Source organism: Scatophagus argus, chromosome 2, assembly GCF_020382885.2.
Source record: "Scatophagus argus isolate fScaArg1 chromosome 2, fScaArg1.pri, whole genome shotgun sequence".
Lineage (NCBI taxonomy): Eukaryota > Metazoa > Chordata > Actinopteri > Scatophagidae > Scatophagus > Scatophagus argus.
The window spans coordinates 10112317-10136133 of NC_058494.1; the positions used below are offsets into that span (position 1 = coordinate 10112317).

The window sequence follows — 23817 nt, forward strand, 5'->3', positions numbered from 1 at the left end:
CATATATGACAGCATTCGCTCAAATGCTCATTCAGCATCCAGGTTTTACTGCTGCTGCTACTTCTTCTGTCGCCTTTTACTTCTGCTTCTAACATCATTACATTGTACTTGCTTATAGAAAGAATATCAAATGTGAATATAATATAGCACAAAATGCGTAATCATTATTCCACGCTGACTTAAGAATGTGGATATTGTTGTTGTTGATGACCATGATGTCATATTTCTGACTTTTATTCGCTGAGCGCTGACACTACGGGCACAAGGACCAAGCGGTTTCCTCAGCCAGAGAGGGGCCGGGCTCTGGTTTTCCCTTGCACCACCATCTACTGACATTGGCCGCTGCTCCACATTAAACACCCCGCATTCATAAAAAAGAAAAAAAGAAAAAAAAGGAAAGAAGAACCATCTGACAAGAGCAGCATCCACTGGTAGATGCCTCACTGTTTATTTAGCTCAGCACGTCGACCAGAGCAGAAGCCACAAAAACCAAGAGGAAAAATGGCCAAAAGTGAGAGGCAAAGAAGAAGTTTGAAGAGTGAGGAGTTCTTTTTTGATTCCGAGGCGTCTCTCTTGGATCAGCAAGATTTCGATATGTCTAGTTGCCCTTTCAATGACGTCTTCAACTCCAAAGAATCCCACATGGAGCAGATCAACACTTTTCTGAAAAATGTACAAGTTTTGCTGGAGGCTGCTAGGTTTCTTGAGAGCGCCGACAGGAAGGACGGAAGTGAGTTTATTTGTGCTGCGTTTGATCCTTTTCATTTGCTTCTGAATTTCAGGAAAACAAGACTTCATTGTCAACAGGACTCAGACAACAAAGGGCTGAATTCACTCAACTAAGCACCACTGCCTGCTATAAGCACAGCCTGTGTCTGCGCCAGACTAATATGAGTGCCATACTCAATGCAGTTATGAGAGAGTATAAAAATATGTGCTTTCATTATTTTCTGGACTATTTTACCCGCATTACCTGCATGTTGGGCATATGCATCGCTTTGCGTCTACACAACTCTCGTCCCATGAATCTGTCTTTTTTCCTCCCTACAGCAACGATAAAAAAGTATGACATAATGATTTGGTGTGTGGGTGTGCATGTTGGCTACCACTCCGATATGATAAATCTGACCACATTGCAGCGCCCTCCAACTCAGTTTAGGATGATGTCATTGTGCCCCCGCAGACTCGATCGAAAAACCGAAACTTTATATATAATACGCCGAGGACACAACCGAATGGTGAATCGGACATTTATAAAACATTTTTTTTATCTGGCCTGACTGACTGATTTGTCTGTTTATAATTTCTAGCCTATGATGAATTAACAAATGTGATATACGATTGATAGTATACGGCATTGTCAAATTTATGATTTACTTATTAATTTAAAAATTTACGGCAGATCATTTTTAATAAATGAAATATTAAAAAAGTATTTTGTAAAGCAAATATTTATGATGCCATCGTTTCCTTTTAACGAGTCGTGATTTAAAAACACTAGGATGTTTTTTCCGATTGCTTCCGTATGCGTCGGCCGCGCAGGAATATTTTGTGCATAAAAGGAAGAGCGTATGGTGCTGATGCGCTTTACAGAAGTCCTCTGCTATAATATCTGCGATTATAATGTAATGTGGGAATTTTGCAGCAGCAGGTCACAGTGGCTCAGCGCTTCTCTCGATTGTTTGCTTCCTGCTATTTGTGGGCGTGTCGCACTGGTTTCCACATGGCGCAATGCTCCTCTGCGGTTGGCCACGAGTCTGGCTCAACCCTCGGAGCCTGTCAAAGCCGTTCACCAATCAGACACCGGGTCGGTAGCGACGTCATGTGTTGCTGGGCCTGGCTTCAGCCGGCAAGTACACACCTACGGTTCTGTTGAATCATGGGACTTGTAGGGGTTTTTTTTATTTTTTTCCTGGAACGAAGGCAACTGGTTACAATGACCGTGAGAGTAATAAGAAATATACAACGGCTATTTGTGTTTATAGTCGGTAACTTATTAAATGCCTTTATGCTATCTATTGATAATTGATTGCCTAAAAAATAGCTAAGATGGGCGTTTTTGTTTTTGCTAGAATTGACCTATTAACAACAAGCATACAGTATTTTAGGTGAGGGATCTAAAATAAATGTGAATATTTCTTTCATCTTATTTAATCCAACATTATTTTTCTTCATTGCTATCATTAGCAGCAATAACCTCGAATAAATTTAGCAAGAATAAATAACCACATTATTTTTAAATAATTCATGTTGACTTGGGGACTGCGGACTGGATGAATTCACTCATTAATTTGACCTATATAATTACAGGTAGCTCATAGTATAACAACAGACAATGTCTTACTTAACAAATAATAGCAATAGCAAATAAAACGCAGGCTTAATTACTGAAACAAAAGGTATTTTTCATGTTTCACCGTAGTTTCTGAATGTACAGAAAGACTATATTTCCCAGAATGCACCACGATAAGACCGGCCTCTCCTTCGTTAGGTCCCCGCCTCTCAGCTGTGCAGCTAGGTAAACAAACAGGAGAGGAGAGGAAAAGAGCAGCAGCGGACACCGTGCTGGCTCCAGGCCCTCTCTGGGAAATTTTATATAGTTTATATACACTTTTTGTAATATCGTGTTTCCTACCAACTTTTAGTACTTTGATACACTGGTTTTGACATTTTCTAACAGCGAAACCTGGCAAGGATTGGCTGTAGCTTGCCAGCTTGGAAACACTGGATTTTTTTCTTCTCATTTCGACAAAGGCTGCTGATGAGCCAGTGAGGACATTGGGCAAGATAACAACTCGCCGTGTTTTTTTTAAGTGTCATTCAGTGTTGTAATAACCGATGCACTGTCTTCCCTGTATTTAAACCCGACCTGTCGCCGCTGCTTTTTGTGAAGCTAACGTTCAGTTAAACTGAAGAGGGGCATAGCTAACGTCAACGGCAGCCAGTCTCAGGAAAGAATGACGGCGGTTCAGCTAATAAATATCCAACGTTTATTGGAAGCTGCGGAATATCTAGAACGGAGAGAAAGAGGTGAATAACTCTTTAAATGTGTGTAAAGCCGAGGAATAAGTATTTGTCAACTAGCAGCCTTTGCATCTGCGATACTGACTGCTTTTAAAACGAGGTAACGGTAATTGCTGTGTTACAGTTAATACCAGAAAAAGGAAGTGTTGTCAGCAAATTTCATGTGGTCTGATCTGGACAGAAACACAAACGTATTACGTGCATGTTCACGTCAACCTGAATGATTGTGGCATGTGTTGAGAAAATGAAGTGTTCAAACTAGCCTAACTGTGAACCACAAATTGTCTTTCAACAGAGTGTGAACACGGATATGCTTCGACATTTCCGTCAAATCAGAACACAAACTACCAGAGGCAAAGAAAATTCCGAAATAAGAAGTTCAGCAGTAACCACAATAGGTAAGGGCAACTACTTTTTTGACTTTCATTGTGTGATCTCTTGTTAAATTGCTGGCACTGTTTACACTAGCATATATTGGCTTTTACTGGTAGACGCTCGTAATTTAAACTGTCTTTTACCTGTGATTTACATATACTTGTGTGATGAATTGTTGCAGATAACGTGTGATTTTTCAGCTGCTGTCATATCTATTGTAAAATCTAAGTAAACAAGCGAACTATCATTCAAGGGTGAATACAGTTTCTGGCAGCATTACCGCCGTCCAGAAAACACACATTCCTTTAAAAATTATTTTGAATGGATGATTCCTAAACTTGTATAAACGTGTTTAATCCGTACGTGCACATGTGACGGTCCACGCCGCTGTTTTGTGTGCCTAGGGGGAGGGGTTAGCACCAACGGCTCTGCTAGCTTTTCATCAGCTGATTGTCAAACGGACTGCAGTGGATGAGGTTAGGGATCGTGGTAAAAGAGACGGCTTGCAAACGAAAAAAGTAATTGGCAATCGTGTGCGTACTTCTCACCCCTCGTTAAATAATCCCGCAGGCTTTATGCTTTATTTTCAAATAAATTATTTCTGTAAGTTTTGGTGCTCGTCACTCTTATCTTTTCGCAAGCCAAATATATTCTACATTGTGGGAGAGAGGGATAGTTATGTCTTATGCCCTAAATAGGACAAGCTGCTATTTATGGATGGTGTTGTTTGCAGACAACCATAGGTGAATAAGTGGAGCCTTTTTCAGGACTAGTAATGTTTAGAGTCCTCGGTAATTTGCTGTTTCACCCTTTATATGCAACAACACCTGAAAAATAAATGCATGAATACACTGGTCATGACTATCTTTTTGTAGCCTATGCGTCAACAAGCATACAGAGCACAGATCAAGCTGTTGATGTGTGTTATGGAACATAATATTTAATATTCTATTCTGTTGTGTAGCTGGGTGCAATATTGATAATGACAACATAAGCTGCGACAAAGACTAAAGCCCTTGTCACGCACAGTGCCTTCAATGATGACAGAAACTTTCATTTAGTAGAAGGAGAACAGGTGAGAATCTAACAAGTTACACTGTTGGCATTGTGCTTTTTCTTGGTACTAGGCTGCTTACATTAATCTGTCCATTGACAGTCATACATCAAATGCCAGCCCCCTCCCCTCTCTGTCTCTGAGCCTTTTAATATTAATGTAAGAACGGGCCACAAACAGGAACTGCGCATTACTCATCATGAGCGCAGAATGCTGCCTGTTCTGCATGGCAACAGTCATGATCTTATGTAGGTCTGAGGCCATATTCATAAAGCTTCCAATGAGTTGGCTGTAAGAGGGAAATTCTTCATGAGTACATAGAACAATGATGTTTTAAAGTGTTAAAATTATATCAATGTAAAATTAAATCCTCTGTAAACTGAAAGCTTTTTATGGCTCGCATGCCTCTGAATGCACTTCCTCTTGTACACAATTTTTAGGGAGTAGGAGGGGTACATTTTTAGCAAGATTGAGAGCGAGATAAACCAAGAAGAAAGGTGTTTGGACCTGTTCTCTACAGAGACATGTTCACAACACATCGTTTAATATTTAACACTATTTCCCCACTTCATGTTTTGATGCTTTTTCATTTCATTCCCACAGGATCTGCACACCTTGCAAAACCAACTAAACGGCATTATTTGGATATCCCTAGTGCTTTCAGGGTCACTGATGGAGCATGCCTGCTTCTTTAGCGTTCTACTTTAATTTAACAGCCCTATTTACACCTGCTGACTTAGATGAGACATCTTGCTAACTAGTCAAAGTTGTGAACCATTTTCGCCACCTCGCGATGTCCGCGCAATATTACAATGTCCACAAAAGAAAAGGTACAACTCAGCCATTGACGTTTGAACAAATCATTCACAGCTCGCATCTGCATCATTTTCAGTGTATGACAGACAAAAAGAACTGAGGATTTTATGACTGACCAATAAGGCAATATGATACTTACACCATGGCCATATATATGTTCTCCTTTGTTTATCACTTATAATCATGCACTTCAAAATTAATCTTAAACAACCTTTTTTGAAATTATAACTATAAAATGATTAGATTAACAGTAACACAGTTTTTAAGCACAGCTTGCTCTCTGGCATTACTTTGCTCCAGTTGTAGCCACCTTCTCGGTGGCGTGTTGAGGCTTATAGTGATGGGCTTATCTGACTCTGTCCTCCCTTGCCTACCGTTTATAGCCGAGTTGCCTTATCTCCTTGACCCACTCTGTGTGTGCCTATGCCTGCATATACATGCACACACACACACACACACACAATACAGATGCATTCCTATGGAAGGAAGTGTGCCGCAGTTGTGTGTGGTCTTAAGTCAGCTTATAGTCTGCATTGCATTGTTTGTTGAGCTACTGACATGTAGATATGTGATTGATGGGAAAGCAAGCCGACTTGGACTGGTCTCTCTGAATGAGGGATCATACTAACATGTAGTGTGTGTGTGTTGCTTGAATATAGGGGGCTTGATCAGGACTGACCTAAGGCCTATCTCATATTCAGAGTAATAGACAAGTGTTAGTGATAACAAAAATGGCAAAAATTGATCTCTAGTTCAAGAGTTATTTCTTTATGGGAAAAATAAGTGAGGTTTTCACATAACTTTCTTCATCACTGTTGGTATTATTACCAGCTTCTGAAACTTGGATTGAGTTTTAACTACAAACATTTGTATCTCAAGTGAAGCTGTGCCCTTTGTGCTTTTGACTTCCTGTTGTCATTTTCAAGATGAAGCAATCATTGTTGCATAGTGATAAAAACCTGACATTATTACACCTCAAGTCTGATTGTGGTGAAATGCTTGGAGTTAGGAAAAGATTACAGATCAGGATGAGGCTTTCCAAGCAACACAGACACAGTGCGAGCACAGTGACAGCTGATGATACAGATTATGCACTCCAAAGTATTCATCTTCTGTTAACAAAACTATCGCTCTGACTCACACACAGTTATAGAAATCAGTGGATCCACTACTATTAGACACTAAATTGTATGTAAAAGCCTGCAATAAACACAAGATTATGTCTGTTTCTTTCCCTACGAAAGAAACCACGTTGGAACTGTAAGGCCATTTTTAAGATCACTTTTATGAGGGTGATGGTAGCCGACCAGAAGAGATCAAGCTGGTTTAGACTTATCAGTTATGTGATTTTTCTTTTTCATGTGCAACTGCCTCGTTGGCTGATGAAAAGCACAGCCATGCGTGACTACTACGGGGGTGTAAAATATGTACGTTGAAACCTGTCAAGAATGCCCATGTGAGCACTCACAGGTTTTCAGGAAATTGCCCAGACCAGCTTACTTGTGAGCCTTGTGTTTTACTGTAGTAGCAGCCACTCAACCTGGCCATAGACCATGTCATGTTAAATCAAACATATTGCCACAGTTGACTTAAGATCCAGTCTTGCATACCCAAATACATGAACAGTAATGTATTCAAACAGAGACATCTGGTCTTTTTATTGATGTAAATAATTAAACTTGGAAAAATTATTACCTACAAGGCAGGGACAAATTTTTACAGAACCGCAGCCTTGGACAGTCGCAAGTCCCTCTGTCTTATCCCACTCTGCCTTCTTTCTCAGCGGTTCTTATCTTTTGTTTCCTCCATATTTCCTGCTTCTGTATTAAGGCAGCAGTTTTGTCAGCTGAGCTCGGTATTATAAGAAAAACATAGCCTCAGAATGCATATTGCAGAATTGATAACCCGCAATATAGAGAAGTGCCGTGTAGCTGCATGACTCGGGAGAGTTGAGTTCACCCCCCAACCCCAGTTTGTGTGGATGGGAACTTGGCCGTTCAAGCATCAGCAGGAGGGCTTGTCTCCCTTCAGTATGTTGCCACACAAAGAGACTCTTAGGAACCAGCTGATTCACTTTACATTATTAACACAGCACTGAACTCTGACTTGCCCAGCAGCACTTGCACATGTGCACACACACACACGTATACTCCCAGAGTTGTGCTGTGCATTTTTGAGGAAGAGGCTATAGAATGCCACAGGGAATGCCTGACTGTCACAGTCATGTTTTATTGGTGTAAAGGCTCCCGTGCACTGGGCCTAGGGTTGGTCCCGTTCACTCCCAGTTTCAGCCCCTGTTTGGCTTGCTCATATAGTTGTTATCTTACACTTTATTTCCCTGAACTGAGAGCATTACCCTAGAAGGAGCAGATACTGCCGGTCTGTACTTTGCTTGTTGAACATTCATTATCAAAAGTCTACATTTGCTTTTTATTTGACAGCTTTTCTTTTCTGTCTTTACAGGTCCACACATAATGAGCTGGAGAAGAACAGGTAAGTTGGCACTTGCACACTTGCTCTTCAGAAGGTCCTTAAAACCAAAAGTAAAGAGTCACCCAGTTTGTGTTCCTCCCTGTCTTGCACACACTGTTTACACTTATTTAGAGTTATGCAACAGTTTTGTTGCTGGGCTAAAGACTTTGACTTACACGGGCAGGAAAGGGTCCATGCAGGCAAAGCTGGAAGTCAAAAGTTCAGTTCTTGTTTTGATACAAAGATATTTTTTGATTGGTTTCATAGTGGCAACAATGTCCGTCTTACATCGGAACACAATGTGCTTTCAGTGTCTTTCTTGCCTGAACATAGTTCTATACTGAGTTATATCTCTGCGTTCAAGATAGTATCTGCACTGGAAGAAATGCAGGGCGTTCAGGAAGACCTTGGCTTGTGATGGTTTACCACACCATCTTCTACTGAGAGTGGAGGCTGGTTTGTCAGAAGCTCTTATCAGATTGAGTTCACCACCCACACAAGGTGTTTGCTGGTGTTTACACTCTGTGACTTTGCAGACTCCAAGAGTCAAGCTGTGGAAAGGGTTTTCTTCAACACCATAAATAAGAGCGGCTAGACTTGCAGGATTTATGGTAAATGAAAAAAAACAAGGTTGTCTTCCATTTCATTATCTCTGAGGGTGTGGGTACAATGAAAGGATGTGGGAGGCTGGATCCATTCAGTGTAATTACATATCACCTCGGCCTGTTTTTCTCACCATTCTCCCTGGCAGCCTCTTCTGAAACGATGGGAACATTGGAGGGAGAAGCGTCCAGCGAGTTAAATATAGACAAATGTCGATGTGTCATCTTGGTGCTCATATGCGATGCCACACAAGGCCAGCCGGTCGGCTCGCTGGCCTCGGCAGATTGCTGGACCCATGCAGGGTTGTGTTTTTTCAGTGTTCCACCCACACAAATACATTTGAAAAAAAAGGCTGTGGCTCAGATGTTTGTTCCTACAACACAGTGTGAAGGCTGCTCATCACTCCTTTCACATTCTTGCTGCCAGCTACTTTGTAGTATGGCCTGTTCCTATAGCCATGGCCAATAGGCATCTCTGCCAATCAAAGCAGACTAGTGTAAAGCCCCTAGATGGCAGAACAGAAGGGATTCTCGTTGGTTCCAGTCAGATGGTGGCATATCACAGAATTATCATTACTGCAGAGTTATGAACCATTAGAGAGATAATTTAATTAAGGGAAATGAAATCCCATGCATAATAAAACCAATGTAGTCAAATGTAAAAATAGACCCTCTCATTTGTGCATTTGGCAGCATTGGAATTGCATCATTCCCGTCATGAGCACAACATCTTTCTCTTCGTCCTGGCTCCTCCTAGCTAGTTCATACAGGGCTAGGAACAGGCCATCCTATACCAAATCCAGGTACTGACACCCTGTTTTTTTTCCGCTCTTGTCTTGACCATTTCACATTTCCACTAGCAAAGAAAGAGGGTAAAAATTAAAATGGTAATCCATCTTTTTTAGAAGCACTCTTAAAGTCAGAATCGTTTATAATCCCTCTTTTTTTGCCAGCAGTTAATCCAATTCCCTTTTAGCGCATTCCTCACTGTAAGCTATATGTATCAGGCATAGTTGTTCACCCAAGTGTGTCAGGCTTTTACCATGATTCTACAACAGCAGCAGTAGCAGCAGCTTTCGTTCCATCCCAGCAGTCTTCCAAGTCGTGTAAATTGGAGGCAGCTTCTTATGGGCCAGCCTGACTGGTGCCTTTTTTCAAGACATATCAACCCTGTTTATCTGCCGCCGGCGAGACGATTTGCCTTGCATGGCTACCACAGGTCTTGATAACCTCTGTGACAAGTAGACTCTTTGTGACAGCAGAGACCACAGGACGCGGATTAAAGGGGCCAAAAGAGGGGGGAAAAAAACACATTCCAGATGCTCACACTGTGCAGCAGGACCAGATAACGTGGTGGCTCTGCCGCTTTGATCATGTACCTCCTAATGGCCTTATTTTACTTCCACATGTCACTACTAAATTGCACTGCCCCAGAAAGGTTTGACAGTAAAAAGCCTTGTGTGCCTGCACGTTGTTGTTCCACTGCTTTGATCTCACAGCCTTCTGTCTATTAGTCCTTTTCTTTATAAACATGTTGATAACAAATTCCCCAGCTCAGGTTAGTTGTTGTGTTATAGCTGTTTGTTATGGTGTTTTATAGTATACGACTAAGGTATTCCGTGGCTCAGAGTCTAATCTGGTGTTATTCAACCGGTTGTTTTTTTTCTTCCCTTTAGGATGATGACTCTATTTATGGATAATCAATACAACAGGCTTTTACTTGCTACATTAAATCCAGTAGAACCGTCGCTTATCATTTACCCTCCTCCTCCACTGCGACCTATTCATTTTAATATTGTTTATCAAGACCAGTTGTATAATACACTTGGCAAATAGTTTTCCCCTCAGTGGCCAGGCAGTGGAAGCAATATTAGCTTTTCTGCTCTATACTTTACGAGGGCAGCCAGGCAGTGTGTGTGTGTGTGTGTGTGTGTGTGTGTGTATGTGTGTGTTAAACACCTTTAACTATGTGCCTGTGGAATATCAAAAATGCTCGGTCTTGCCTATTAGATTCAGAAGCTTGCTGTCCTTGGGTGACATGCAAGGAGCAGCTGTTAGATCCACCCTCTTGATTTGTTTTCGTTTAGTGGCATGTGACGTGGTAAATGGTGTGTGTGTGTGTGTGAGATGGTTTCTGTTATGAGATTGTTGCAATATATGGTCAGATTTTAGTGTTCACACCTCTTGTAAAGTAGTAGTAGTTTAGTAACATGTACTTGAAGCAAGATAGTGAAACTCACCTCTGACTATCCTTGGTGTCACATTTTTCAAATGGCACATATCTCTGTTGGAACCGAAGCCCTTCGTGTATTTCCGTTCTTTCTAACCAGTGGGCTATGAACTCAGTGCTGTTGTTCCAGCCTTGGGGTTGGATGAGCGGTCAAACATGAATAAGTCTGGCTACATTTTCTCTGGCTGTGCTGATGCTCGATAAAGAAAGCCAAACTCCCTCACCGGTCTTTCTCCCCAGTAAGTGCAACCTATTCTCAGGCTTTGCTGCAGGGCCTAAAACTGGGACCATTTGTTCTGATCAACGTGACGACTTGTAAGCTTTTCTTGGCTCAGAAAAGCAGCTTAAGGGACTTGATCTTTGGTCTGGTGAGCCCAGCTAGAGCATGCACACGTGCTGGAGCATGCCCCCTCACCCCCACCCTCACAGGCCACCCGGTTCTGGTCTTTGATAGCCTAGCATGACTGTGGCTTAGCTAACGACTGTGTTAGAGGACTAGGAAGAAATTGACAGGCTGACGGGATGAGCAAAGGGATAAGGCAAACACACCTGACTAAGGGAAGCCTTGAGCAGCACGCAAGCCTGATGCACACTGCCACTGTGTCAGTGTGTGCACGGTGAGCATTTCCGCCCTGTAATTAACACAGTGAGACATGAGCCAGTAACGGGGTGGGACTAGCCACCACAAACAGTCGAATGGTGACAAATTGTGGCTGTGGCTAGAAGTCTGTGTTCTCTAACAAGCAATGTGGCAGGTGTTCAACTACAACGAGGACATGTGCTGTTTAATGTTAAAGTTACATTGGCCCATAGGAAGGTGAAAATACCTTGTTTAAGCTGTGTACTGTGTACAACAGGAAAGCGTTCACTCCCTTAAGCCAAGACAAGATACTTGAGTTTTCACTTGAGCCATGTGGTTGTTGTGCTCTGAGCTGAGTGGGAGTGAATTACACTTCTTTGATTTACCTTTCAATTGCACCTGCGCCTGATGGGTTGCCAGGTTTCTGATATTAGAAAGTTTTCACGGATTGGAACTCTTAAAGAGCCAGTCACATAAACATCAACATCAAGAAATTGAAAAATCCATACGCCTAAAGAGAGAGTGCAGATTGTATAGACCAGTTTTTCTTCCTAATGAGCCAAATTGGGCTGGAAATGCAAAAGTGATGCTGGGGACAAAGCACTGCTAAAGAATAAAAGAAAGTGAGTAATGTTAGCACCTTGTTAACATAAAATTGGAACATCCTGTAGCTGCTTCTTGCAGCCAAACCAAAGCAAAGTATATGGCAGCTTTTAGAGAATTTGCCACATTGTAGGCAGTGGCGTCGTTTTATCTTGCATCTAGTATTGTCTACAATCAACTTAACTCTTTTTTATTTGCTGTAATTTCTGTATTAAGTGCTAGAATTTGAGATTGATATCTGCTGATAACTGCTTGAGTTCCTAGTGAGAACAAGTGAGACTGTAGCTCTGCAGGTGTAAACAGGCCCCACACACCGAATGGAATGGGATCAAATGTCAGCACTTGAAGGCTCAACCATCACTCCAATCTCATCTCGCTCTCTTCTTACCCTTCACATATGTTATGTTGGCGCCTTCTTGTTGTGCCCTTATCCTGCAAAAGTGCATCTGGAAGGACTGGGTAACCAAATGGAACAAGGCCGGATGGACATACGGGTTGAGTCAGCGGGCTTAAAGCAGGGCTGTCTGGGCTGGATTTCTATTTTGAATGACCGAGGTGGAAAGTTTGTAGTTTGTAGTTCATTTTGTTTGTGGGTGCTGAAATTAATCAAGTTGAAATAAGGACTGCCTGTTCAGGCTGTATCGCAGTGTTCAGTTCCTCCCACATGGTGTGTTGTTCAACCTGTGTCATTAACAGCATTGTGTCGGGCTTTTTGATAAGCCCACTTTAGGCCAAATGGAAGAGGCTGCTGTTACGTACTGTTCCAGGAAGAAATGCTCTTGTTTTCCTTCCTGGAGCAGCTTGTCATGTTAGCAGCCGAGTTAACTTAATCTTACCTTAAGAAGAGAAATAGAGAGAGAGAAATAGAAAGAGAGAAAAAGAGAGACAAAGACAGAAAGGGGGAAATAGAATGCTTGTTGAAGACACAAGACAGACTCAATTGGGCTAAATGTGACCATGACTTCTATTTTTAGCCATACAGCTGGGGGAAAAGGGGGAAACACAACTGCCTCCTGACCAATCATAGAGGTTAGGCTTTCACCAATGAGAGCAGTGGCATGAAGAAGCAGTGAGAGGAGTCCCCACCTCTTATTCTCTCAACAGCGGTGCCTCTCATCCTTTGTCATCATTGGTTCGTACACGTCATTTCCGTGTTGAGAGCTAAAGTCTAGTTGGTTTAGCCAAGGTGAGTGAGAAAGGGAGCACGTGCCACACATGATACATATATTTGCACATTAAAGTTGATGTTGAATATTTGGATTACACGCCTAGCCCACCCTCTACTGGACGTATTAAAACACATCCACAGCTGTAAATAGGATGTGGTCTGACAGGGAAAATACCCTTCCACACACATTCACCCATGCACACCACCCCTCCCCGCCCCCAGAGCTAACATCTGGCTGCATCTCTCTGGCTTTACACCAGATTTAAGAAGCCAGGCCATATTGGAGTTTTAATCCAAAGCCTCTGGCCTTACCCCTTGTGTTACACAGGGCTAAAGGGGAAAGCGAGGGTTGTAGCGGAGTCCGTGATGCTAGTGTCATGTGGGATTGATTGATACATCAATGTCATGTGATCTGTCTATGTGTGTTTTAAAGGGATCTGGGCTATTTACCCAAGACAAGTGTACTGATTACATTGCTTGTTTTACTGTACTAGGTGGTGTGATTCTTGTACAGTGCACCTAAAGGCATGTCCCCTCTTCCATCTCTTTTTCCCCTCTGTCCCTAACTCCTTCTCTCCTTCTGGCTCTGTTTCTATGGCCATCTCTTTCATTAACTCCCTCTCTTTGTCTTTCACCTTCTTTCTCTCTCTCTCTCTCTCCTCCAACCTTTGTCAGTGGAGCAGATTACAAGGCAGTGTGCACGTGTGAACTAATCCATGTGTTATGGATGTGCTTCAGTCTCTTGGCCCTGCTGCACAGCTCACACACTCCCCCAGTCCCTCTCTACTCCAATGAACTCTGCGTGTGTGTGTGTATGTACATATGTGTGTGAGCACGTGTTTATGTCTGTGGCTGCTTCTTGAAGAGGGCACATTGCTGTACTATTCTTTCATCCCTTTTCTTTCAAACTCACTCGTCCTTTTCTTCATCTCTGTCTCTTCTCTTTCCACTTTTCCCCGTCTGTCCTCTGTCTGTCTCCTGCACTGTTGCTATGCGTCATGGCGCATCCTGTTTGTGGCTGGACTGGCTCCAGCAGATTTAGCGTGACAACAACGTTGGTCTGCCTAGTAAGCAACTGTATTTTACTTTATGTACCACTTGTGGCCTTGGGATTGGTTGTGCAGGAGTGGGGTAGGATCCTGCCAGTCCAAATTGATTTCTGAACTCCCATTTACGTTTTATAGCCCCCAGTTGTGGTTTCAGCTTTAAATCCATATGCGTTTTTACAGTGAGCTTTACTGCCAATCGGAATGCTACTCCTTCCTCCACACACACTCTCTTTTTTTGGGATTGAGGTCACAACTGCCTGAATGCTCAGAAGTATCAAAGTCGTCTTTCCCTCCCACATGTAGCTATGCATTTTCAGTCTCCCTGCATTTCTTTCTCCCCCTTACCATCCTGCCATAATATGGGTCATCATCCAACATAGTTCCCAGACTCTTGTTAGTCGTCGTTTAATTCCTTAATGAGAACACGGCTGTTGTGTGTGGGAGAGAGATGAGCATTCTCCTCATTCCTCAGCCCTGTTTGTCAAACTTAACAATTGACTGTCAGTTTGGACACCCGAACTGAAACCATTCAGTTGCCCACTAAAATCCTCAGTGGATAACTGAATGGTTACAACGTGAGCCACAGACTCATACCTCACAGAGGTGGCAGAGGTTTTTTTGTTTGTTTGTTTTTCTGAAGAGCATCCTAACCTGCCATTCTGCTTGTTTTTAAGTATCTTTCTGTCACTCAAAGTTCTTCATGTTCACTGTCAGGTGAAGGACACAATGTGGAGATTAACACAAGTTTTCCTTCAGTCAAGGTAGTCTCATGAGTACTGCTGTCACTCATAACAAAGAACATACTATTACTGACTTAGTACACTTAGTCACGTGTCCTTTGTAGCTCCATGAGGAGAACATAGCTCTTAATCTTTCAGATTTAGGTGTAAAATTTCCACTGACGCCACCCATGCATAAAATATACACACTCGTAACACTTTGGATGAATGTGTTTTGTAGTAGTTCATAGTATTTGGCCAAAGATGTCGCACTGGGTAGAAAAATTTGAGTCAGAGCTTGAAACGGGCGAGTAGATTTTAGTCATTTGCCATTGCTAAACCCAGTGGAACTCCTGACAGACTGCATCTTGTTTGTGCCTATGGCTAGTTTCTGGGCAGATTACACAGGCAGAACACTCCCCTTCCTCCCCCTCTCTCTATATCTCTCACCCTCTCTATCTCGCTTCGACTCTCTGCATCTATCCCATCTGTCGGTGTTTCATAAAGGAGATGAGGAAAGCATCAGTCTGTTAGAAAAAGAGAGTGTCTACAGTTGCTGTAGGGCAGAGATTGCTCTGATCTTAGGAGGAACGTGACGCATCAGCAGTAGATGGAATATCAGCACACAAGCTTAGATGTGCAGCTCCCGTATTTGTTAATAGTCATGTCAGTAACAAGAACATTATTGAAAGTCAGATAGGTTCCAACAGTTAGTGGTGGTCCAATGCTTTGTCCAGTGGGTATTAATGTCTCACACGTTACTCGTCACGTGCCATCCATGGGCTAATGTTAGAACCATCTGTCTTACACACAAAGTTTTCACCAAAAAGGGTATCACATAATTACAGCTTTGCCATACTAATCTACACCTAGTCAACATATAAGCTTGTCTCCATCTGCATTTGTCATTTCCTGAACCTGCCATTTATAGCTCAGATAATAAAGCTGTAGTTGGCTAAAGCACATATGGTGGGCGCCAGTTTTGCAGCCAGGCTGTTGGCTCTTTGATGACTGTTCCAGCAGTCAACCTAGTGAGTGGTAGTTTCCTATTTAAAAAGACCCATTCAAGTCAGGTGCCACAGTCTTTATGGGTAAAACATGTGACGTTGCCTGTGAGACCCGACAGCAATCATGTGAGAGAGGAAGAATGACACTCTCCCTGTCCACTGAAGAGAGAAAGACACAGAGGGCACAAAAGGCAGAGAATCCTACAAGAGGCATCTTGAGCAGAAAAAACAACTCTGCTCTTTGTGTCAGCTCAGCGAGCCAACAGACAAAGGTGGTGAGCAAACACGGAGAATCGTTTGGTGTGCGTGTTTGTTTTACTTTATATGCTCCTGTGCACCGTGTGTGTCATGCACATTGCAGGTATTTCAGGCACATTTCTTCTCCTAATGTAACAATTTCACTACAAATTAAGCCGGTTGCAAGTGCTTTGTTTCATTGTGTTTTACAGTCAGGTAGAATAAATTTTGGCTGAAAATGCACTAGGTGTTGATGCACTATTAGGACTGTGTTTTCCTTCATTTGTGATCATCTGCCCTCAACAGTTTGGAATATTGCTCATTATCTATAAATCTACCTATTATTTTCTCCATTAGTAGATTAATTATTTAGTCTGAAACATATTTATAAAATTGCAGAGAAAGCTCGTTATTATTTCCCAAAACTCAAAGTGACATTGTTACTGTCGTATGTTCAACAGCCATTCCTACAGACGCAGCAAAGCATTATGGGTAACAAACGTATGGGCTGCCATGCGGGTTGAGACCTGTCCCTCTCCATTTATATTGTATGTCACCATCTGCAGAGTATGGATCCATGTGCCACATGTTCACATGTTGTTTCACTATGTATGATCTGGGGGAAGTTGTGCCACGTATGATTTGCCTTTTGCTATCAGACTGCACCATTTAAACGGCCCGCATCTCACTGTCGCTATATTTAACCATGAAATAATGGGTTTGGAATGTTGTGGAAAATAATTCTCAAAAGAAAAACAGCTGTGGTCACATCGCCTGTGTTTGATTTAATGGCTCTCCCCATTATAGTGAGATAATTTGCCGTTGATTTGATGTAGTGCTCAGCGGACATGGCTTAGTCTACTTTAAATGAGGCTTTGCATTACAAAGTACTCTAATCACTCCAATAATCTTTGACATCACTTTGAATCATGATTTGCGGCTGCTTTAAATGAGCCTCGACACTGGAGGAGTAAGGCAGAAGAGGAACAATGGAACTCCCTCTCGAACGCCCTCAAGTTTTATTTTTTTTTTTTCTCACTAAGAGGATCTCTGTAATGATGTCTTAATTTCCTTTCGCATGTCAATTTAGGAGATTTTGCCACTGAGACGGTCATTTGTGATGTGTAATTAGTGTAATAACTGGGTGAAGGGTCAGATTTCCTCCCCCTCTGCACGTATTAGAAGTAGGTCAAAACATGTGTGTGTGTGTGTGTGTGTGTGTGTGTGTTAAATGGGTTTGAGAGTGTGGGATTTGCCAAAGTGAAGTGTATTGACTGGTATCTGGGCTGGAAATCTGACCACCCCCTTTAAAAGCACGTCCAGTAATTATGTCAGACATCTTGGACGGCCTGAGAAGTTATCCATTATTTATGTATTCACAAGTTTGGAATCTAGGGCAGCCATATTTTTTCCCCCACTGCTCTTGCTTCGACTAACAGCGTTGGTTTCAGAGGACTGAAAAATAAGCAGAAAAGGTTGCTTTGTCAGTGCTGTTTTCAGCTGGCACTGTTCTGTCCATGTTACTCTTCAGGCCCAGGTGTTCTTTTATTGACATTTGTGTTGTCACATGAATATTAATTTAGCTTTTTTCTGCTCATTCCCTTTCAATACACTGCCCAGAGAAAACATCAGAGTTGCATGGGCTTTTGAATTTGCAAGTAACAGGAAAACAGAGTAATTGTACGTGTGTGTGTGTGTGTGTGTGTGTGTGTGTGTGTGTACTGGGCAGTACCTGCAGTAAAAATGCAGGTGAAGTTCCTGAGTTTAAGGAAAAAAGATTCCTTGGCTTGTGGAAAAGTTCCTGCAGTTGAAAAAGCTTAGCTAAAGTTAAAAGCATGAAAGAGAGTCTATCTTTCGCTGTTTTAACAAAACTGAAGATGTGTTCAGAGGAGAATTGAAAATCTGTCTGTGTGATCTTGTGATTGGTTGATTGCTTGTACGTCTGTACACAGCAGCCTGATTACAATCTCCTCACGCTTCTCTCTTGAGTTATCCTTTCCAGAGCCACTGGAATGTTTTCAAGACAGTACTGTGCTGATTGCTCTCGTCATCTTGGTGATGTTGGAATTGCAGCTAATTGGTGCCTTGATACTAGTTTAGACGAACGTTTAAAGGGTTGTTTGTCAGTGGTAGTCTGACGCTAGATTTTACAGACTACAGAGATATGAGATATCAAAATGTGTATGTATGCATGCACTGGGGTGTTTGTGTGCCCTTCATCCAAAGGCACACCCACTCTGCATGTGTGTGTGTGTGTGTGTGTGTGGATAATACAAGGACGAAAAGGTCGAGTGCAGAGCTGCTGTTGTTCTCTGCACTGATGAGAGATGTACATATGATGTGCGTAGGTTCTGGAAGAGCTGTGGTGGGCAGCAGGGAGAGCTTCAGAGTGCTTCTTTAAAAAGGACTCTGCTTCAATCACATTGGAGGCAGTTTGACGCATTTCAAGAATAAGCGAAACAGCTACGATGAGAGGAAGACTGGTACAGAAATGATGCCAGATTTGTTTTAATATAAACACTGGTCTATTACCGTATCATGATCATAATTATTATCAGACCACTTCTCCAATTTTCTCAAGAGTATTTAACTGTACACATGAAGCACAGCTTTGCATTTGAAGTAAACTGAATTGAAGCAAGGAGAAAATAAAGGACTGAAAGTTGATGGGTTTGGGATGAAAAAAAAGAAAGCAGAGTCCTCCACGTGATTCATGGGGAGTGGAGATGAGAGAGGAGGGAGGATGAGGAGGAAAGGTGTGGTGCAGTGACCCGAGGCCGACTGGCTGCTCGCTCACATGTCAAAGCCAAAAGGCAGGAGCTGCCTGCCTGCGTACCCATCTGGGGCCCATCAGAAACACGAGGGTAACCATGCGCGCACACACACACACAGACACACAAGCGCACTCTGGTAGAGAGGAAGTGCCCCATTGTCTCAGGAGGAAGAGGAAGGCCGGCTGTGTCTGGTGAGCCTGCAAGTTGTGTCTTCAGGATTTTGCACTCCCGTTTTTCCTGACAGGTGTGCAGCAGGATAATAAATCAATGAAGAGTATAACTCATGAACACAAATTAGTTTAAATGGACAACCTGTCGATTCCAGTTGGATCAGGCCACTATGTGGATTGAAATGTTGAAGATTTGACTGGGATTGAGACTTCATTGACAAAATTAAATGATGATTAGCTTGTACGTTCTGAGGAACAGATGCTTTGAAAGACACAGTAAGGAACTGCCCACAGTGTCTGTGCCTCCACAAATCTCTGATAGAGGCCCCACAAGGGACAGTAATCATGATGAAGTGCAGATACAGTGGGTGTGCTGCTAGTTTTCCACACAAATGAAGATGTGATGTGATGCAAGATGCAGACACATTCAGTTGTACTGTATTTTATCATTGCAAGGTGCAATAAAACTGAATATGAGTTGCAAAAGTATTACATAACTTGTAATGAAAAAAAAACAGACAATTGCTTTACATCTAAATTTGTTCAGTAGTGCAGCACTTACCCCTGCATACCCCTCACATACCCCTAAACCACAAGGGCATATTTCAAATGAATTTTATGATGTTTTGCAGTCATTTCTGAACCAAGTCACCAAATGTGAAAATAAACTGACCATGTTCATAAGTGCAAGCTAAAAGCTCCTGTCTACACAGCTGTTTTGTAAACACTGTGACAAGCTGCTCCTATTTACATAGTGAGTTCCAGGTAACTCCCCTGGACTCGTGGTGGATGAGCAGCAGCTTCAGATGTGTTTTCCTTTGAATAACCACTTCCATTATAAAATGATCTGTATTCAGACTCCACAGTCCACAGAAGCTCACTGCCTCACTGGCAGCCAGCGAGAGCGTGGGATTTCAAAAGCAGCTGTTTGCTAAGGCATACCCGCAAGGCAGCAAATAAAACAAACTAAATAAAAACAAAATGAAATGCGCTATTATATTCACTTGGTTTCCCAGGAATCTCCCTTTGCTGAATACAAGGAAAAACAAGGCTTTTCTGTCTCTGTTGTCTTATCGTCGCCGAGGGATTTGATATCCCTGCTGTGCGTGACAGCTTGGAGCACAGGTCCTGGTAGCAACTGGCCACGTGTTATGTAATCCACCACAGATGAAGAGTTCCCCATTCAGGCAACGCACAGCTTGCTGTGCCATTCATTAGACACTTTAAATACAAAGTGCAGAGCAACGGCCCTCACTGCTATTAGTCTGCAGTCTGGATATTTTAACTTATGATTACTCCTTTGTCTCTTTGTTGATCTTTTTGACCTCTCAACTGTTTTCCACCTTGTCTGCTGTCATAGATTTTTGTGTTTTGCTTCAACTGATTGTTTTGAGTACTCAAAGGTGTGATTTTATAATAATTACATTGTGTGAGCGCTTGTCTCAAGAGAGCAGTTTAACCCCGTGATTAAAGCAGTGCAACATTAACAGCAAATTACTGATACTGCCTGTCTTCCTGTGATGTCACATCCTTTAACAAAGTTTACCTAACCAAGCAGCTCGAGGACATGAAATTATGGGGCTCCTCAGTAAATCCATAGCTGTTTATGTAACTAGCACCAGTCTTTTCCAAGAAGTCAGCCGAACAGTAGGCTCTGTTGCTGGTTGCTGTGTTGCGTGGCTACAAGAGGGCGGAGATGCAGAGATCCTGGCTGCAGCAGGCAGGTATTTATGGTCACAAGCCACCACTCATATCGTAAGCTGCAAATGGTTTAAGCTCTTTGGCTGTGGGTCTGCATGGTAAACAAGCCTTTTCCGGGATTAAGAACCTGTCTTGGGGGCATCACCCAGTAGCTGTTAGCTTCTGACCTTTAACCTCTTAGTGAGACAGTTAGAGATAGTGCTGGTGGTAGGGCCTAACATGATAAACCAGCCGCCACCGTTATCTTGAGCTGCCTGCCAGGGCATCATTGGTCGATTTTCATCCCAGAATATTTTCAGAAATACTTCCCTTTTGAGAAGAACGGCAGGTTGAATTTACATTCTCAGACAGTCCAGTGTGATGGCTATGAATTACACAACCTCTCTCCTCTCTGTCACTCACTGTTACCCGGACTCTCCCTCATATAAGTTTTTGGTGCTTCTGTGCCGTCTGTAGTTATCAGAATGCGTCATGTACTCAGAGATTAGGACAAATGTCACGTAGACGTCTCACATGTCTGCCTATCAATAAGAGGCACAGCGAGGGTGTCTGACAGCTGCCAACCAGCAGCATGTGTTGCTTTAAGAGGAGATCACAGAGTACATAAGGGAGCTGCAAAAAAAAGGACAGAACCAGGACTCGACATGCTGAAAGAGGACAGCCTCTTCTTCCTACACCCCCTCCTCATCATCCTGTGGGAGTGCAGGGATGTTTGTGGTTTCTCACTGACTTGGCAGAAAGTGGTGATTCAACAGCCCCGACAAGCGACGCCTTACTAATAGAAGTCTTAACTCTAAGGACCATAATGGGATATTTCGGTCATAGCCGGAGCCAGAAATCCAGTGATACTATGCGGCGATATGGCCAGTACCCCCTCCTCCAACTTCAACATGTCACTTGGGTCAGGGAGACGGGAGGGTTAGGAGACGGGACAGGAGTGGTTCTAAGTAGGAGTCATCTTGGGTTGCTTGCTGAGATAGTTGTTTTAATCTCGATGGGAGTGGAGGAGAAGATTGTGGTCACTGGTGTCTGGAATTTGTTAACTTGAAGTGTGACAGGCTAGACAGACATGATCAGTGTGTCCTGTGTGGAGTACGATTTGTATTTATGAGAGCATAACAGCGTACACGTGCAGGAGTAGTTAAATGATAAAAAAAGTGCGTGTTCATGATGTTCGTCTTTGCATGTAATATGAAATGATATCTGTACTCTTCAGCTACAGCTGCACAATAAATAATTTAGTGGCATATCAGCAGTGTTGAAACATTATATGTGAATGGCCTACTTAATTTGAAAATGACTGTGTTGCAAATTGCAGTAAAATACACCTAATGCCTTGTTTCCACATGATCGAGTATCTGAGTTGCATTGTTGAACAAAATGGTCGGGGAGGCAGATACTCTGCCGTGTTGTCTGTAGTACGTCCTAGACGATTTCCCAGGTGGAGTGCATGCACCCCCCCATGCTGCTGCCAAAGAGTAGCATGTGATTAATTGCCAACTGATGTCTGTGTTCATATATGTGTGTGTGTGTGTGTGTGGACACATATTCCTGTAGTTGTGGGGGCAAACATCTCTTTACACAGTCATCATATTGGGGGGGGGGGGGGGGGGGGTAGGAAATGAATGCAAGTCTATGTAATGTCCCCAAAAGTGATGGAAACATGACTGTGTGTGTGGCCTTGCAAGGCAAAGATGGTGGTGTTGGGGTTCAGACGAGCCAAATAAAGAGCAAATGTGGACTCTGCTGTCTTCTCTTAATTCTAATTGTGGAGACAGATGAGCTAAGGAGGGCTGGTTTTCATCATCACAAACTCCCAGACTGAAATCGTGTGTGTGTGTGTGTATGTACTATGTGCCCTGTGACTTCTAATTTTTAGCACTTAGGACTGAACTGGGAAGTCTGCCCTTTCACTCCTCATACATGCAGCACTTGTCTTGTTCGTGTAGTTTAAGTACACTCTCACTAATACTGTACTAGTACAATGGCTTACTCTGCTCTCGTGTTCTTATCAGCACCATCCATGCATAGCCGATCCTCCCCTCCTGGAGCGCACACACACACACACACACACGCTCACACACACACACACACACACACACACACACACACACACACACGCTCACACACACACACACACACGCTGACATGCACTCAGACAGATATATTCTTGCCAGCACTCACACGGTTCCACTGGTCTTAAAGCAGTGCTACATAGCAGGGAGCAGTCTGGCCCTGCAATATCAGAGCAGTGAATTCCTGCTCTGGCCCCGTGGGATTGTCTCCTTTAGGCTTCCCTAGAGATAGGTCCTGAGTCTGGGTCGTTCCACTGAGTCCACTCACTGTCTCTTAATGTCTCTTCACTGTTCCCTTTAGGCTAGCTGAAAGGGCAGCTCCTGCTAATGGAGCACTGATTGTGTTATAGCCACAATTATCTTTCTTTACCTCTCAACTCCGGGCCATTAACAGAATAGATAGTACCCAAGGCCTGTCTGCAGTCACAGAATAAGGGACTGTCAGAATGATGGAGCGTACGAGCCGAGCAGAGTCCAGGAAATGCCATTACACCTTTCCTCCCTGCCCCACTCATCCACTCAGCTGAAACTTGTTTGTAACGTAGACTGTGTTAAAGGGAAAAAACCACCAGGAAACATAAGCGACTTAGAAACGTATGGTTTATGACAAGTAACTTGGGTGAATACTGGTTTAGTGTGAGTTTTGATATAAAGTTGCAATGGACAGTAAATGAGAGAAACTGGTTGGTAGCCAGATGGTACTGGTTAGAATCACCAAACAAGTCTGACAAGTCTACGCCACCGCAAAAGATGTTTAACTACCAGCATGAAATTCCTCTTACATGTCTCATTTTACCTTGCAGGCCTCTGTTATTTGTTTATCAAATGTTTGACTCTTTCTGTCTGTCCCCTGCAGACGAGCTCACTTGCGGCTGTGTCTGGAGCGGTTGAAGGCCCTCATACCCCTGGGACCCGACTGCAACCGCCACACTACCCTGGGCCTGCTCAACAAAGCCAAAGCACACATAAAGGTAATTAGACATAGCCCTTCCAGAACTGGTCCCAGGTGCTTATTTTGATAAATAAATGTCTCCATCGCAGGATGACAGATGAATTTAAGCCAGAAAAACAGCAAGAATATAGGTGGCATCTGAAATACATTTGACCCCCAAGAAATAAAAAAAATGTGATGATCATACACTCACACACACGCAACAGATA

General features: G+C 42.9%; 1 protein-coding gene across 2 annotated transcripts in view; it reads left to right on the forward strand.

The window, feature by feature from the left end:
- Positions 1–372: 372 nt before the first annotated feature.
- The window catches only part of mxi1 (max interactor 1, dimerization protein), a 29189-nt gene continuing 5744 nt past the window's right edge, over positions 373–23817 (forward strand). Inside the window, exons 1-4 of one of the 2 annotated variants that reach the window (XM_046408058.1) lie at positions 373–730; positions 3320–3422; positions 7733–7762; positions 23513–23627. In XM_046408058.1, the coding sequence (XP_046264014.1) occupies positions 436–730; positions 3320–3422; positions 7733–7762; positions 23513–23627 (543 nt within the window). In that variant the 5' untranslated portion in view covers positions 373–435. Of the gene's footprint in view, positions 731–2449; positions 3031–3319; positions 3423–7732; positions 7763–23512; positions 23628–23817 lie in introns of those variants that run through there. The other variant, XM_046408064.1, reaches the window with a different exon arrangement.